The sequence below is a fragment of the Epinephelus moara genome, chromosome 9 (assembly GCF_006386435.1).
Source record: "Epinephelus moara isolate mb chromosome 9, YSFRI_EMoa_1.0, whole genome shotgun sequence".
In the NCBI taxonomy this organism is placed as follows: domain Eukaryota; kingdom Metazoa; phylum Chordata; class Actinopteri; order Perciformes; family Serranidae; genus Epinephelus; species Epinephelus moara.
The window spans coordinates 10,109,222-10,126,670 of record NC_065514.1 but is presented as its reverse complement, the minus strand read 5'-3'; the positions used below and the strand labels follow the sequence as shown (position 1 = coordinate 10,126,670).

Sequence of the window (17,449 nt, the reverse complement as noted above, 5' to 3'; positions counted from 1 at the left end):
AGGGTCAGAATTTGGTGTAAACAACATGAAAGCATGGATCCATCCTGCCTTGTATCAACGGTTCAGGCTGCTGGTGGTGGTGTAATGGTGTGGGGGATATTTTCTTGGCACACTTTGGGCCCCTTAGTACCAACTGAGCATGGTTTAAACACCACAGCCTACCTGAGTATTGTTGCTGACCGTGTCCATCCCTTTATGACCACAGTGTACCCATCTTCTGATGGCTACTTCCAGCAGGATAACGCACCATGTCACAAAGCTCAAATCATCTCAAACTGGTTTCTTGAACATGACAATGAGTTCACTGTACTCCAATGGCCTCCACAGTCACCAGATCTCAGTCCAATAGAGCACCTTTGGGATGTGGTGGAACGGGAGATTCACATCATGGATGTGCAGCCGACAAATCTGCAGCAACTGTGTGATGCTATTATGTCAATATGGACCAAAATGTTCATAAGCACAGGTTTTTCCCATCAAGTCTGTTTCTATAGATCCCAACTTCTGTGTGGGAAGTAGCGTACGCCTCTGTCAGGCCTCATTTTGTGCGTACACAATGATTATATGAGACCCCTTGACTCTAGTTTCATGCGCAGGTGTCTGTCTGATGAACATAATATCCAAAAGCTGACATTCTCTGCACTTTCCCAGTAGTGTTTTATGCTTCTATCTCCATCTAAAGGCTGTTCAGAGGGTGGAAACGTGCAGAAGTGCATGACCTGTGAACTAGTGGGTGCTTTTTGCAATGAACTCAGTTGAATGGCATTTTTGTTTGCATGTGACTTTTTTCCAAGGCTGCACAATATGCTAAATAAATACATAAATATATCACTTTCCATTTTTTTATAGAGCTTATGATATGATATGCGATTTTAGTGGGAATGGCAATTTTTGCATTTTATGAATTTTGTATCACGTGCATTGTCAATTTGATCACCTCTTCTTTATGTAGCTTTAGTTAATCAAACTATATTTCTCCCAGGGGAATCTTCCAGTGTGACATAATTGGTAGCTTGCAAAGCTATTAAAGTAGCCTTACCAATATTGATTGTTATAAATGGTACAGGTTATCAGAGTGCAAAGTGAGCAGTGTCCTAAAAATGCTTGTTTTATCAGACCAGCAGGTCAAAAAATATCCACAATCTTCAATTTACCATAATATGAAACTGTTAGAAGCAACCAAATAAATATTGCTACAGAAGTCCATGAAGTGGGCAGAAAAATGGAAATATTAACATTTACTAATCCATAACAACAGGCAAACTCCATCCACAGAGGGAGATTTTAAGTAGAGATAAAAACGCCCAGGCATGGTTTCTATTTTCTATTACTTTGTCATTTGCAAGTGCCTTCATCATGTTAAGTGTTAGCAGTTAACACATGTCTTGAATTAGGTGGTTTTCTCCATCTCCTTGGTTCCACACCCCGTCACCCCATTGTTCTGGGCGTGACTCAGGTCCACAGCAGCAGCAGCAGCAGTAGCAGAGGTTTCATACAGTGAGTAAGCACACATAGCTGAGACCTGAGGCATCGGGCCTCTCAGGAAATCATTTCCTAACTCGCTGGGTATTCCCATGAGCTCTGCCTGACGCTTACAGTACGCAGATGCTCAGATCAGTTTGGGATGAAAGCAGCTCTGGTGAGAAGATGCAGGATTTGTCTTTTATCAATGTAGAAGCAGTCACATTTAAAGCACCTGTTGGTGTTTGAGATTGTTTATCATCTCTTGTTTTGTGTCCTCAGCTGCCTTCCTGTAAAAAGCGTGTTTGTTAAAGCCCCTCCTGTCAAATATAACATTACTGGAAGTGTCAAGTTGTTCTTCGCAGAATTCCTTTAAACCTTTGACCTTGACCTGGATGTTTTAGCTGCTTGAAACCAGAGCAGGACAACACCATGTCAGCACTGACTTAAGCTATATGAACCTGCTCAGTGAGGCCACACACAGCGTCCATAAATGTCTCTCACCCTGTGTGCCCTCACTCTCTCGCAGAAGACAACAGTGAATGTGCTGCACAGAGCTGACTGGGGAACACTGCACTCCAGTGGCAGACACTCTGCAGTGCTCACTTTCACTGGTGCCTTCTCTTATTTCCTGAAGAGGGTTTCCCAACAGTTACCATGGATTATCGTTCTCATATTTGCCTGCACACTGTATCTTGATGATACCAAAGTGTCATGCACTGGCATTAAAATCATGAAGGAAACTGTAGGAAACTATCTTCTCTACTAAATTGTTTAAAGGGACAGTTGACACCAACATCACTTCAGTGAGGACACAGACTTCATATGTTTTCTCTGATTCGTCTCCATTCTCTATAGGCCTAAAAAACTTCTTCTGTCATGTCATTAGCTGGGTCATGTGATCGCCTCCCATTGGTTCCTGCTCCAATAAAGGTGAGACCACACCTGTGTTGTCTGTTTCAAAAGCCCAAATGAAGACTGACAGTGGTTGAAACATGTTGGATCTTTAAATGATTTAGCTGCTATAATAAAGGCTTCCTTCCTGGTTTATTAATTTTGTTTGGAGTGCCTTCCTGTGTTTCCCGAAGGCCTATGGATTATCTTGAGTAAAGTTTTTTAAATGTATTTTTTGGTGCTTTGAGCACCACATGCTGAGTGCCATCTAGTCCCATTATATTGGAGAGAAGGCAGACATCTCTACAGCCGATATCTCCAACACTCTGCAACTCACAGCAGCAAAACAATCTAGACTAATAAATAGCACTACAGGTAAGAGGAATACTCGTGATACTCTACATTTGGATTGGGCCCTTAAACATGATAGAACTGCATCCTGTGGGTTTAATTTCATTTTCTTCCTCACACAATGACGCACAATTTACACCATTATTCCTCCAGGAACTGCAGCCATCACCCATAAGAAGAACATCTGCTCAGGTAATGTGCTCTTCCCCTAATAAGGCTTTAAATATAATTCTACTTTCATCACCACACTGGGGCTTCCCTTGTGTTATTATTCAACAGTTTCACTGGGATTTGTTCACAGGCTCTCCTGTCAATCACTGATCATCCCAGCTGAAAGATATTAAAGCTGCCTCACACACATCACTCTGGTCTCTGTGCAGTCGTAGCTCCTCCACCTTCATACTTGTTGACATACTGTTCGGACCCCATCTATAATTCTCTCTCTGAATGAATAATATTAGTTGGGTTTTACTCGCAAAGTCCAAAGTTGATTTATGGAAATGAAGCATGAGTTGTATCTGTCCTCTCATCTAACTCAGCAAGAAAGCAAAACATTTCCCAAAATTTCAATCTTTTTCTTAAGGATTTTGAATTATAATGTTTAGTCATACAAAGAGGCCAAATGAAGCTGGAACATCGTTTTCAAAAATGGTGGTTCCCAACAGGTCCAGCCACAGGGTCCAGCTTTCTCCTTAGTCAATAGTTCAAGGTCCATACAGTTAAATTTATGCAGCGTCATACTTGGGTTTGGCCATGTCAACGGGTTAGTTTGCTGTCTCTGTCATGTCGCAGTCTGTTAGTCAGTCACTCTACAGCAGGGAACGGCACTTCAGAATAAAAGCTCTGTGCCAGAAATTAACTGTACTGCAAAATAAAGTGTGTCTTTTACAAACTTGACATGTTTGCAAGCCACTTGTGGTCCATTCAGAGTGGACCTGTGACCCACTTTTGGACCTGGACCCACTAGTTGGGAACCACTGGTCTAAATGAATGGAAGAAATCATAAAAAAATAAAGTGCCAAGCTTCAAGAAAAATGCCAGAGCAAATGTCCAAATGTCAGAAGTTGATATAATAATTTAAATTGGACAAAAATGAGAGCAGATAAATCTATGAATAATATGTCAGGGATGAGTGATGTCACTGTGAGCAGTTTTAATCTGCCGAGCAGTAACTGATCTGAAAGTGATCCCCTCCTGAGCCCTGCTTCCTCCTCAACAATGCCTCCTCCAGTCCTCCTCCGTCTTCCCTATATGGAACCTCAGCACACCTGTTCCCGGCCAATCCAGACACAGTGAGACGCGTAGCTCCTCCCACTGCAGCTGATGGCGTTACCATGGGTTACAGGGTGGTGGCCAGCTCCTGTCTCCATCCCTTTGGTGAGGAGACTTTCCCTCCTCAGCTCCTCAAGATTCAGCAGCACTACACTGCAGCAGCTTTCAGTGCCAGATAAAGACACGCTGTGTGATGGAGTGAGCCAGAGAATCAGAACCCTGACTGTCAATGATTAGCTATTAGTCAAAGTGCTCATGTGCCTGATTAGCTTCTTTAGATGCTGCGTGTGCAAATCAAAACAGCTGTCGTGTGATGTAAATGTGGAACATCAGCTGTGTTCATGCTTTATTTATAGAGTCAGCTGATCAAACAGCAAACTACAGACACATGAAGCTATGAAATATAGAAAAGGCAGTTACTAGTAATTCGTGTTTATGTATAAAACAAGTCAGTGGCATACAGTGTGTGACAGAAATGTCTTTATCTGTTGGCAAGCTGTTTGTTTTTCCTCACTCACTTCCACTTGTCTTCCACAAGAAAGAAATGTAGGTTGAAGTCTGAGTCAAATCACTTCTTTCACTTTTTGCAGTTAATGATCTGCGTCAAAGTGATTTCTTTAAATGTAATATATATTCTCCTGAGACCAAGCTTTTGTTTGGTATGCGTTTTAATTTAAGGACGTGACAAAAAACTAAGCAGTACCTTTGAACAGGAAGTAGTTTTTGGCAATAAAGATGTACTCATATGGGGACAATGGGTCCAAGTATGTAATCAATAATAAAAGTCTTAGCTAATAAGCTATGTATTAGTGGACTTTTCCCCTGATAGATGTAGGCTTTCAAATCTGAGGCTTTTTGTGGCTGCTGTCTGGCTGTTAGTCATTTTCAGCTAATGACACAGTGGTGATGTTACTACTTCCCACAAAATCACTGGCTATTTGCAAAGATGCTTTTTGTATCTGATATTTTGATAACTTTCAATCACACGTCCATGCTTATCACAGCACTGAAACAGCTCTCATTAAGGATTTAAATGACAAATGTCTTGACACTGATAAAGGCAACATCCTAAACACCAATGTGCTTGACCTGTGGTGTCCCTCAGGGGTCGATTTTAGGTCCTTTATTATTAAACCTTTTTTGGTTTGGTTTGATTGTTTGTTGGTTTGTTTTGTGCATTTGTCAGCATGATTGTGGAAAAGCTACTGGTCCAATTTCCATGAAACTTGTTGAAAAGGTGTAGCATGGGCCAGCGAAGAACCCATGAGGGCAGATACACAAATTATGTTTCAGTCTCTTTAACATTGTGAGATAGAGCATTAGGCCTTGGCAGAAGTTGGCCTTGTATTTTTAAAGTAGTTTAAAGTAGTTGCATTCAGGTAAGAAACTTTTTTTATAAGGGAGACCTGACCAATATAACACCAGGGGCCCACTACTTATTTTTGGCCTCATTGCACCCAGAGGGTTAATCCAGCTGTCTTCAGGGAGGACACGAAAGCAAAGTAAAGGAAGGAAGAAGACTGGTATGGGTGGTGCTTCTATCCCCATCCCATCCCATCCCATCCCATCCCATCCTTTCCTTTCCTTTCCTTTCCTTTCCTTTCCTTTCCTTTCCTTTCTGATCCAATTATTTCCATCCCATCCCAATCCATGCTTTCCGAACCGATCTGATCTGATCCGATGCTTTCCTTTCCTTTCCTTTCCTTTCCTTTCCTTTCCTTTCCTTTCCTTTCCTTTCCTTTCCATCATATTCCTATTCCTGTTCCTATTCATATCCCATGTTGGTTTTAGCCTCTTTTGAAACATTACCACTGGCTTCATGATGCAGGCTGACAAATATCAATTTCTCATGTTTGGATTCGATTTGCTGCAAAATCCGCAAATATTAAACTGGCTTCACTCAGACTGACAAACTGCTGTGTAAACTGAGCTGAACAGAACCAATAATCTGATCTAATTAGCAGAACCAATATGTTTCCACGAGGAGCGGCCCATTAGAGAGGCCACTCATGCTGCTGATCTCACTACATGTCCTACATCTGTTCCTGGATGCCAGGACCGTGCCCTTCCTGTCCGGAGACCAGACTCTCTCTCTCTCTGCCTCTTCCAACTGTTTATCGGGCACCCTGCCAACTTTCCCCTCTAATTATCTAACACTCCCCTCTGTCCCTGGCCTCAGCGGGGGACGCTTGTTTTGTTTTTGGGAACGATAGTGCCCTGTCTCAGCCTTTGGGTGTGGCTGCACCTTTAACATTTTCACTTTTCAGAATCCACCTGTGACATTCAGACATCAGACTGTGTCGGCCTGTCCTGCAGAGATGACCACCCACACACACACACACACACACACACATACACTCAGCGGCCCTCGCAGCCCTCTGGGAGGGGAAATAGTAGCAGCAAAGCCATTTGCTGCCCACCACGTTGTTATGGAAACTGAGTAGACATGGACTCTGCTCAAATGTTTCCCATGGCCACTTGTGCAGTCGAGGTTTTGTCTGTTATTATGTGAGTCAGGAATTAACAATGTGTGTTAGAGTAAGCTGTTCCTGCCTCTTATTGATCACCATGCAGCACTGATTTATTTTTACCTCACAGCCATATAGTCTCTGAGTGGCTCAACATAAAAATGGAATAATAGCAGTTACAAACCATAATTAATGCAGATACATATTCTTCATATGACAATCTGTGAGCAACATTTTATGTTGATATAGGTCAATCTACATCTGTAGGATATTACTAGTTGTCATTAAATTGTGGCACAACTCATAATACATTAAATTCCTATATGATAATGTCATGTATAGATCCTGTTTGTGAAATGTAATATTTATATTAGATACATTATATGATACATTTACTCAAGTACTGTGCTTAAAGGAGGGGTGTGTAAGATTTAGGGGGATTTAGCGGCATCTAGTGGTGAGGATCGCACATTGTAACTGTCTGAAATCTCTCCTCATTAGAATTCCTTCAGTGTTAATTGTTTGAGATTTTTTTACTGGGAGCTAAATTATCCACAGAGCTCTCCTCCTCTCCAAAATGAATGGACCCGGTTAATTAAACTGGTAAAAACACTGAAAAAAGCAGTTTCACGTAAAAAGAAATCAGTGTTCTTCCAACACTGCCTGTTGTGGAGGGGCTGTTAGCTACAGGAGCCAGTACGAAAACGTAAAAATGCGAATGGCCCTGTCTAGAGCCAGTGTTTAGTTTGTCTGTTCTGGGCTACGGGAGATGCAACATGGCAGACTCTGTTGACCAGGACTTGCTACCTGTATAAACGGCTCATTGTCAGGCATTGAAAACACAACCTTCCTTATTTTCAGGTGATTATATACTAAAAAACACATACTCATTAAATTATATTCCATTTCTGCCAATATATCCTCACACTGATTTAAGTACAAATTTGAGGTACTTGTCCTTTACTTGAGTTTTTTCATTTCATGCAACTAATTCTACTCGACTTCATCTCAGGGGAAAATATTGTACTTTTTTTCCCACCACATTTGTCTGACAGCTTTCCAGATTACAGTGTTTCGTCTCCTTCCTGTATTGTATTGAAACATTTTCTTATGTCCCTGTGATGTTATTCTAATGTGTTGATGAAGATCTTTAAAAGTAAATAAATACAAGGTCACATGACTGAATGAATGAATTTCCACATCAGGTACATGATGCATGTTAATACAGTACATTATAATATTTTCTGATTGACCTATGATGCACTGATGATGTGCTTACAATGCCTGATGACTTGAAGGGCGTTAAAAACAATGATTAAAGAAGCCTCACAGTGACAGTAAGAATAACAAGCCTTGAGAATGCTGTTAGGACTGATTTGTCATTGAAAACACAAAGTTGTGTGCAGAAATTTTACCCTGTGGCATTCTTTTAATACATGCTTTTGAGAAGAGAATTTGGACTCAAGACTAACACAGGAAACACACCACACACACTGTAACATGAAAGATTTCAACCAAAATGCCATAGTAAATGTTGGCATTGTTCGTTAACTGCAAACCATGATACATTTGTACCTTATTATGTAGCAGATAAATTAAAACTTTATGATTCTTTATGGCTACACTATGGTTAACGTGTTGTTAGGTTTAGGCACAGATTCACTTGGTTGTGGTCAGGAAAACACCTGCTTTTGGTGGCACAGTCCTTTCTGGAAACAGAGCGATGTTGCTGTAAAACAACAACCGCTTTTAGTGATATACCCCAGCTGGAAAGGAAGCAGTGTCTCTGGAAAAATGATTGCTTTACCTGGCACTTTCCCCAGTGTAAAAAACAGCGACGGGTTGCTAAAAAATACCCAGTGGTCTGCAGCTTGGGAGACAACTTGCCAAGGTTACAGGCCATCTTTATTCCCTGCACCTCCTGATGACAAAGTTACCTCATAGGCCATGGCATTTTGAAATGTAGATAGGATGATATGAATGGTACAAATGTAAAGTATCTCTGGTTTGTAGAAATGTACAATGCCAACATATTCTTCAGGCGACTGGGCTGCTTTCATTTGTGTAACAATCAGGGTTGTGTGCAGTGAGCATGTTTCTCTTCATCAAGCCACATTTGTAAATCAGTGATCTTGTTTTTATTCTCGTGGATACAGAGCAAGAGCTGATTGAAAAATTAATATATAATTACACTAGCCCCAAGTTCAGTCAGTGTTCAGTAATTTGCCAGTTGCCATGTGTTTTTTCCTCATTGTAATGTGTCTGTGGAACCCACTGGTGAAAAAATGTACATACTAAATGCATTTAGCGTTCTGGACACTGTACCTGCAGTGTGGTATACTGTGTGGATGCATATGTATATAGTCATGTAGCAGTACGACAGCAGAGAGTAAAATGCATCAAATAAATTGTAACTTAATGGAAGAAAAGAATGTGATGCTGAAAAAGTGCCAAGTTTGCAAAGTCTGAAAACACTAGCAGAAGCTTACAGTGCAGGATTGTGCAGGGTTAACAATCAATATGAGGCTGTAAATGAAAGCAGTGAGGTTTACAGTTTTACTGGGTAGTGAGAGATTGCAGTCGTTTCCAGTGGTAAAACTCTGTCTTTGATGCAGGCCTTCAGTTTGTTTAATCCCCAAGCTCAACCATAGATAACCCTGATGATGTCATCAGGGTTTAGAAACTTCACCTTGACAAGATGGTCATGTTACATATCTCAGTTTAAAGGGGCAGTTCATCCTAAAATCAAAAATACATATTTTTCACTTACATGTAGTACAATTTAGATTGTTTTGGTGTGAGTTGCCAAGAGTCGGAGATATCTTTCATTGAGGTGTCTGTCTTCTCTCCAGTATAATGGAACTAGATGGCACTCGGCTTGTGGTGCTCAAAGCGCCAAAAAATAGAGATCCAGAAACATTGCTGTTGTCAAGTTGTCAAAATCTGGCACTTGGGCAGTGACTCACGGTGTCAGGCAGTGACTCGCGGTGTCAGACACCGACGAAAAAAGCTGTCCTTTAACATTGGCATGACACGCAGCCGGTCACCATTATAGATCAAGGGCACTCAGCAGTATCAAGGGGAAACGCAGTGGGACAAGAACAAAAGTTAATGCGGCAAAAGTCCAAGTAGGGCAGGCAGGAGGGGCCGTGGATGGGTCCAACAAACACCAACTTTTACCTGGGAGAGAGGTGTTCACAGCCCATAAGATTATAAAGCCTTTTTTCCTAAACCCAACCATGTGCTTTGTTGTTGGCGGGAAAAAAATCAATTTGCAGTGTTGTACTGATGTAGTGCATTTATTTTGAAAGAGACTGCATGTAAACATAAATTTCCTGTGAAAACAGAAGCGTACCTTGAAAGAAGACAATGCACGTAACAGGCAGAACTTGACACGGCGTCCCAGAATGTCAACAACCAACACACTCAGGGTACCTTGCACGTCATATCTGGACATGGACAGTCCATGACCAAGCGTTGCTATGTGACGAGGTCCGAGTGAGAATGTTATGGTCATTCAAGATAATCCACAGACCTTGTTGGGTTTCACATAGGAACTATTTTCTTTCCACTGAACTACACCCATTAACCGTATCACCGCGCAGAAGGAAGCGTGCATCTACTCATGGACAAAAGGCTCATGACAGCATGAGATCTAAACAATGATCCCCCCCTGGCTGGGCTGTAAAGTGAGCTAGCTCAGAGGTGCTAGGTGAGCTAGCAGAATATGCATGCTTCCTTTTGTGCTGTGAAAACCACACCCACCAAGTTCATCACTGCACAGAAGGAAGTGTGCATCTTCTGCAAGCTCATATCTCACACTGACACAAGCCTGTTGTCCATGAGTAGATGCACAATTCCTTCTGCGTGGTGATACAGTTAGCAGGTGTAATTCAGTAGAAAGAATATCCTACAACAAGTTCTGTAGATTATCTTGAGTAACCAGGTCATAATTTCTGGAAAGAGACATTGCTGTTGAGTTTTTTTTATTTATTTTTTTGGCACCTTGAGCACCACAAGCCGAGTGCCATCTAGTTCCATTATATCGGAGAGAGGACAGATACTTCGACGGCAGATATCTCCGACTCTCTGCAACTCATACCAAAACAATCTAGACTGATAAATAGCTCTACAGGTAAGAGCAAAAATATGTGTTTTTGATTTTGGGGTCAACTGTCCCTTTAATGTCACTCTAAGCAAGTGTACTTTTTGAAGACTGGTCACTTGCCATGTTACTACCAGATATAATCTATGTATGACTCAGCATTTTCTCTACCTGTCCTATGTGTGCTACATGTAGAGACATCTGACCGTGGTGCTGAAGGGACAGCGCCCTTTCATGTTGGACTGGGTGTGACTTTAGGGAACTCTCCATGGTGCTGATCTTGACCTCAAACTTTGAGAAACGCCCTTCTGAGACCCAACTGCATGACATGCTTCACTTATTACATTACACAGCTTTTAGCCGCACTGACATGCAGGTCACTGTACCCTGATGGATTAGACCTCTACACAACAAGTCTTTACTCCGGACCAGAAAGGACCGATCATTTCCGGACGGTCAGATCTGATGCGCTCTCACGCAGGCTACAGGTAATCCCTCATCGGGAAACATCCTCCTCCTATAAGGCTATTGGATCTTTATTTTGACATAGACTTGGAGGTCTCTCCCTCATATGGTGACTCGTGAAATCGCACAAGGATATTTGGCTGTAGGCGAGAAGCTCATTTAGACTCATGAGTAAGCAATTCAAAACTGTTTGCTGATCTGGAGGAGGATCATAGACCAGGAGAACAGCGTCAGATCTGCCTGTGTCTTTACCTAATATCTTATAATATCACGCATATTTATGGTGCACCTCTCTCTCTACAGTGGGAGTGTTTTCATGCAGCATTAGCCTCACAGATCTTTTGTCACAGTGCGACCACCTGCGCTTGGAAACCAAAGGCGGTGGCTGCCCGGCGTGCGGAGCTGAAAAAAAAAATCGGAGACTCTGAGCATCTGTGCAGCTACTCCCCTAGAAGCCTGCTGCAAGGCATGTCGACCGCCGGGGAAGTACCAGCCTTCTTCAAGAGCATGGGCTCTGACAGCCCCGCCAGGCCGAGGCAGAAATTCTGTGGCATGTTCTGCCCGGTTGAAGGCTCCTCGGACAACAAGACGCTCGACTTTGATGCGCTCTCGGCGTGCAGGGGCAAGAGTGACGGGCGAGTCATTGACCGGCAGACCGACATCTCCCAGCCGAGGAAGGTGGAGATAAGGGAGAGCACAGGGAAGGAGGCTCTACAGAACCTGGATGATAAGAGGGTAATTTTGCATGCTCATTGTGGATTGTTTGGACCACGTCTATCTTTCTGCCATGCATCATTCTGATCTTTTGCACGAACCTGCGCCATTTCCATCTAACATTGCTCCAATTACAGCCCCTGTCACTCCTTTGAGTTTGCTTAAGCCTACCAGACAACTTGCCCTGACTACATTTCCCAGAAAGCAGTGTGATGTAACAGTGTGGATGGAGGGCCCTCCATGCAGAGCTGCCAGAGGGAGTGGCTCCTGTTAGTTGGAGCTTGCATTACTATTTTATCCCCTCTGCTGCACAGAACAGCTGATCCTACCCAGTGTCCTTGAGCAAAACCATCTGCCTACTCAGTGTTAACAGGTCTGCATGAGAATAAACAGCAGAGACATGAACGTGTTCTGCACATATGATGTGATGCACGCCTGCTGCATTGTTGTGCTCCTGTGTTTGGGCTCTCGAACAGCAGAATTCAGGGTGTGGAGCTGATGGACGAGACATGGCAGCTCTGTATTGCATGACTTGCAGGAAAGTCTGACAACTTTTTCCCACCGCTGCTTCATCGTCCAGGTTTTATAGCTGGGTGGTAAACTGAGGAACTGACAGTCTCAGTGCTTCCTTTACTTAATATTTAAGCACTCAGGATGCTGTTAAAAGCTTTGTGCAGTGGTGGTACGCCTCATGTTACATATTGATCGGAAGCATTAGCCACACAGTCTGCTCTTTAGCTACTCTCTCTTATGTCTCTATTTAAGTCTTACATGTGCGGCAGCTTGCCCTACCCTTCTCTGATAAGATAATACACATTGGGCATGAATTGATTTGTTCTTGCATATTAATCATAGGAGAGAGCAAATTAAATGGGATGTTTGAAGGCTGGCCTTTATCTCAGGATCAAGCTTGATCATCATGTTTGCAGACTGCAGTGGTGGAAAGTAACTAAGCACATCTACTCAAGTACTGTACTTAAGTGCAACTGTAATTTATCCGAGTACTTATCTACATTATACTTCTACTCCACTAAATTTCAGAGGGAAATAATGTACGTTTTACTCACGTTGGGAGTAGGGTATCGGTAATTATATTCCATGGTATAATACATTATTCTGAAAAAGACCACTCTGCATAATGAGCACCTTTTGGTACTTTAAGGATATCTTGATGCTCATACTTTAATATTTTTGCTTCAATAAAATATTAAATGCATGAATTGTACATTGTAGTATTTCAATTTTCACTCAAGTTAAAGATCTTCCACCACTGGCCGACTGCAAAGCTCTAATGGTTGAACCTTGGTGCAAATGAAAAGTTGAATCCATGAGAATACACTTACTGGTTTGGCAGTCAAAGCTTTTTTTCCTGGTGTGACCAAGTAATCAGGTCTAGTGGTTAGCAGGGGCGGAGTGGGAGGGTGGTGTCTGGGTGCTCCAGTCCCGACTGTTTTCTCTTAGGCCCTGAATCTATGCTATCCACTGAGGAAATCTAATATAACTGAGTAAATTTTCTTTTGTTGGCCTCATATTAAATTGAGAGTATTAAAGAGCACATTCACTTGGCATTGTTAGGGATCCTTGATGTGTCATTAGAGCAGCCTAGATTATTATGGTATAGATATGTTAGCTAAATGTGAACTTTACTCCAGCATAGTTTAACAAAAAGAGGTTTCAAGTTTAGTAATGCTGTTTACGCCGGACTCCTACCCTACCTATGTGATGTGACCAGCACTGTGGGGCCCTGTCCTGCAGCACAAAGCAGGTGATTTTTAACATCTTTCATACTGAGGTTTTATAATTCCAAACCCACCAGACCACTTAAGAGCAGTGGACACAGATTATTGGATTTAGTAGCTGTTGGAGCTTTTAATGTGACAAACTAATAAGTGCTGCAACTGCTGTTGTCAAGTTGTCGGGAGTCGGGATCCTGGGCTTTCTCTCACCTGACGGTGGTCTCTTTCTCATCTGATGCTAACACCACTGCAGTCTCTGCCTCATCTGTAATGTATTGTTATGTTTCATCTTTGTCGACCTCACCGTTGCCTTTTAAATCCTAATGATCAGCTCTGACGTATATAACAAAAAACAAAAAAAACTTTGGACCAGCAAAGATTTTTGCCATATGTATTTTATTTTATGCCAACGTTGGCCCTGAATATGCATCCTACGTGACTGTAGTTTTTAAAAATGATAAAACATTTAAAAAAAAAAAAATTCTGATCATAGTCGTTGCCAGGTGGGAGCACGGCCCATTTGGGCTGCGAGGGCTCTGGGAGTACACTTTATGGGCCAGGATGTAACTGAAAATGGTAACAACAGACAAGTTTTACCTCTTCCTGGGTGGAAGGAGTAAAAGATGGTTTAAGAATGATGAAGACAGCTGGAGAACAATTAGATACAAAATAGGATGCGAGCTCTACAAGATGTTTTCTTTCATTGGCAATACTGAAAGTTTGCAACGTCTGGCTCCACCCTGGGGGTTAGCTAATATTAGCAAACTTTCAATGACTCTGTAACTAAGATCACTGACGCGGGATTTATACTTGCATCAGCTCTATGCAGAGCCTACACCGTAGCTTAGGCATGTGGCCTATGCTGTTGTGAGCGTTTATACTTGTGCGATGGTGTCTGTGTCACTCTGCAGTTACACCTCCAAAACACTAGTTGGCGGCGGGGTTTCTGTGAAGTGCTGTAAAGTTTAGTTGATTCAGAACACACATTAAACACACATTAAACATGGCTTTATAGAGACAATTTCAAACACAAGTACACAAATCGGCTTCACTATAACTCGCAGCATTCACAGACAATGCATTTGTCTTTATCTACTATATTATCTATTTCCTCTACTCATATGAAGCCAGGGACAACAGCAACATTTAACAAAGGTAACATTACAAAAGTCAGCTCCATTACAACTCACAAGGTTCACTGACAAAACAACTGTCTTATACTAAACACGTTTTCCAAGCAAATATAACATGCTAACATTATTAGCACAAGTCTAGGGCATTTTGCATTGTATAAATTAGCCTAGCTACTAGCTGAGATTTCCTCTGCTCATATGAAGCCAGGATAAATCACACGCAAGACTTAAAATTGCTATTTTGTGGAGGCTTTATTGTCTTCACAATTTATTGTTTCTTATCTGTGACAATAAAGTAAATAAAAGCTTTGTTTCCACTGAGGGAAATAGACATAGTGGCCTGCGTCGCCGCAACGTGTAGTTACATTTCTGGGGAGGTGCATGTCAAGCTACAGCGTAGGGTACAGCGTCGATTCAACGCAGAAGTAAAAATCCTGCATGAGTCAGTTTGTTGTAATGATCCTTCCCTGCAAGTGTACTCTAAGTAAAACTACATATCCCAGCTTTAAAATAATTGCCGTTATCCCTAATTTGGAGCTGAGATTGAGCCATTTAAATTTTTCTCAATCTGATTTTATTCTATCTCTTGTGATCAAAAATGAGGCATCCATCCTGATATTCAACGCACACACAAAGTGTAGGCTTCTTCTCCTGCTCTGGCAGCGCATGAAAATAATTTTAAATCAGTGTAAATCAGTTTAATTTGACATTTTTGTTGTTTGTCTTCAAACAGTGGAAAATATAATCCCATGTCCTCTCTGCTGATCCCAACAAGTGTCACTTCCTGTTTCTGGTCACACCTTGAAACTATCTTGGCACTCTTTAAATCACCATTAAAAAGTGATTCAAGAAAAGTGCTCATTGGAGCTGGGGGAAGGTGAAATGATCTCACTCTGTGCACTGACTGATATTTAATTTATTCTAATCAAAGGTTTGGAGACACAGCAGATGAAGTAGAGTTAAGATGGCTGCTGGGTGTTTCTTCATTTCTTCACTTGGTGCACTCTCTCTGCCTCCACTAATCCGAGGAGAGCAATTGATGGCATTAGTGGCTCTTTCCTGTCAATGGAGCAGGGCGAGGCTCTTGCGCATGCTCCGTGGTGTTCTTTTATGGGAAGAGGCTCTCAGGCAGGCGGTCCCTCCCTCCTTCCCTCCCTCCTTTCCTCCCTCCTCCCCTCTTGTCTGACTCCGTCTGGGAAGGAGAGGTTTGGTGCATCGGCGGAGACCGGGGAGGCTGCCAGGACGCGATCCGGAGTTGAGAGTTAGTTTGGTTGGGTACATTTGTGGCCTCCCAAGGATCAGCTGCGTGTTTCTTCATCTTCCTCATCATCCTCGTGTACCGGCGAGCAGCGGTAACCCGAACATCCCGTCGCATTGATTGCGGTCCACGGCGCAGCGCGAGACGAACCACCGGTGAAGATGTCTGGCTATCAGGGCAAGAAGAACATCCCCCGCATCACAGTGAGTGTTCGCGTGCTTAAAAGTTGATCTAGATGAGGTTAAATCCAGTTGAGTGTCCGGTGTCTGGTGGCGTGGGCCTGCGGGTGTGGGTGCAGGATGTCACCGGGGCGGCATGGTGCCTGCGCCGCTGCGCCCCTCCGACAAATGTGAGCTCGGAGCTGAAGCATAAAGCTGCTTCTTTAATGCACTTTGCACATGCATGCTGGTTTATTGTGCAATCCTCATGTGCACTGACCGCACATTAGGATCGATTAATCGATGTGGACACCGGTGGGTGTAAATGTGATTTTTTTTTTTGCAGCATCTTTGCGACAAGTGCTCATCTACCTATAAAACCCAGCACTTAACCTGAGTATGTATCTCAGCTGCAGACTCACACTCCAGGCTGCCATGCTTTGTGCACACTATGCATGACAGTGGAGATTTCACGCCGGTGGTCTTTGTTACACGGTGTGTCTGGTCGCCGGGTATCACCGCACACCAACTGCTGGGGCAAATGCCTCCCTGCATCTGCACAGCACCCGGCTCTTTTATCCAAGCTCTTCTTTCACTCTGCTAAAACTGGCTTTTCATTTATTTTTAGAGGCGCAGAAGCATTCAAGGGCACGTTAATGGTGTTACAGATTATTTCCCTGAATTCATAGCGGAGCTGCAGGGATGGTGGTGCTGGTGGTGGTGGTTCAATGGAAAGTAGAGAATAGGGAGGGGAAGGGAGGGGAGCCAGGGGAAGGGAGGGGACGGTGGGTCCTATTTCCTTCCATGTTTCTCCCTCGGTTGTGTGATGAAGGCAAGATGCATATAGGCAGAACTGATCAGGAAGGAGGTCACTGTCTTTCCATGCTGATGTTAGTGCAGTGAGGTAATTGGGTTAAACAGTCAGAGATGGCTCAGAGCATGCAGAACAAGAGTCACACAGTATGGAGGGAGTGTGTGTGAGTGTTTTATTATGGGCTCCCAGTACAGATATGGGTCAATGCTTTGTGCAGATAGATATATGCATTACTAAATAAATTATTTGGCGTATACTCATTTATCGAACAGGCCTAACAGAGACAGGCCAAGGAGCCAAAGTGCTCAGGTGGCCCCTAAGCTTTCCAAATTTGGACCACGACAGAAAGCCAGGTGGTGTTGAACATTTTCTAATTTACAATAAAAATCAATTGACCCTTCCCTAAGGGCTACCCCTGGACGCAGACTGGCCAATCATAACGTAGCAGACCAGGGTCCGACAACAACACAGCTGTGCTCCATTGACTCTAAAGCAGTCGTTTCAGATTTCCTTCATTTTCAGGCTGGTGTTGTGGATTTGGAGCTAAATGTTGTGCCTGGGGCACGTCGTGTATTAATGATACTCGTTACCTGGAGAGGTTGGAGAAAGATATACGTTTC

At 42.8% G+C, this 17,449-nt stretch overlaps 1 protein-coding gene across 2 annotated transcripts in view; it reads left to right on the top strand.

Annotated features, from left to right (window-relative positions):
- Positions 1-11,106: 11,106 nt before the first annotated feature.
- Positions 11,107-17,449, top strand: part of dpysl2b (dihydropyrimidinase like 2b) — a 49,458-nt gene continuing 43,115 nt past the window's right edge. The window contains exon 1 of one of the 2 annotated variants that reach the window (XM_050053218.1): positions 11,107-11,751. In XM_050053218.1, the coding sequence (XP_049909175.1) occupies positions 11,485-11,751 (267 nt within the window). In that variant the 5' untranslated portion in view covers positions 11,107-11,484. Of the gene's footprint in view, positions 11,752-15,763; positions 16,061-17,449 lie in introns of those variants that run through there. The other variant, XM_050053219.1, reaches the window with a different exon arrangement.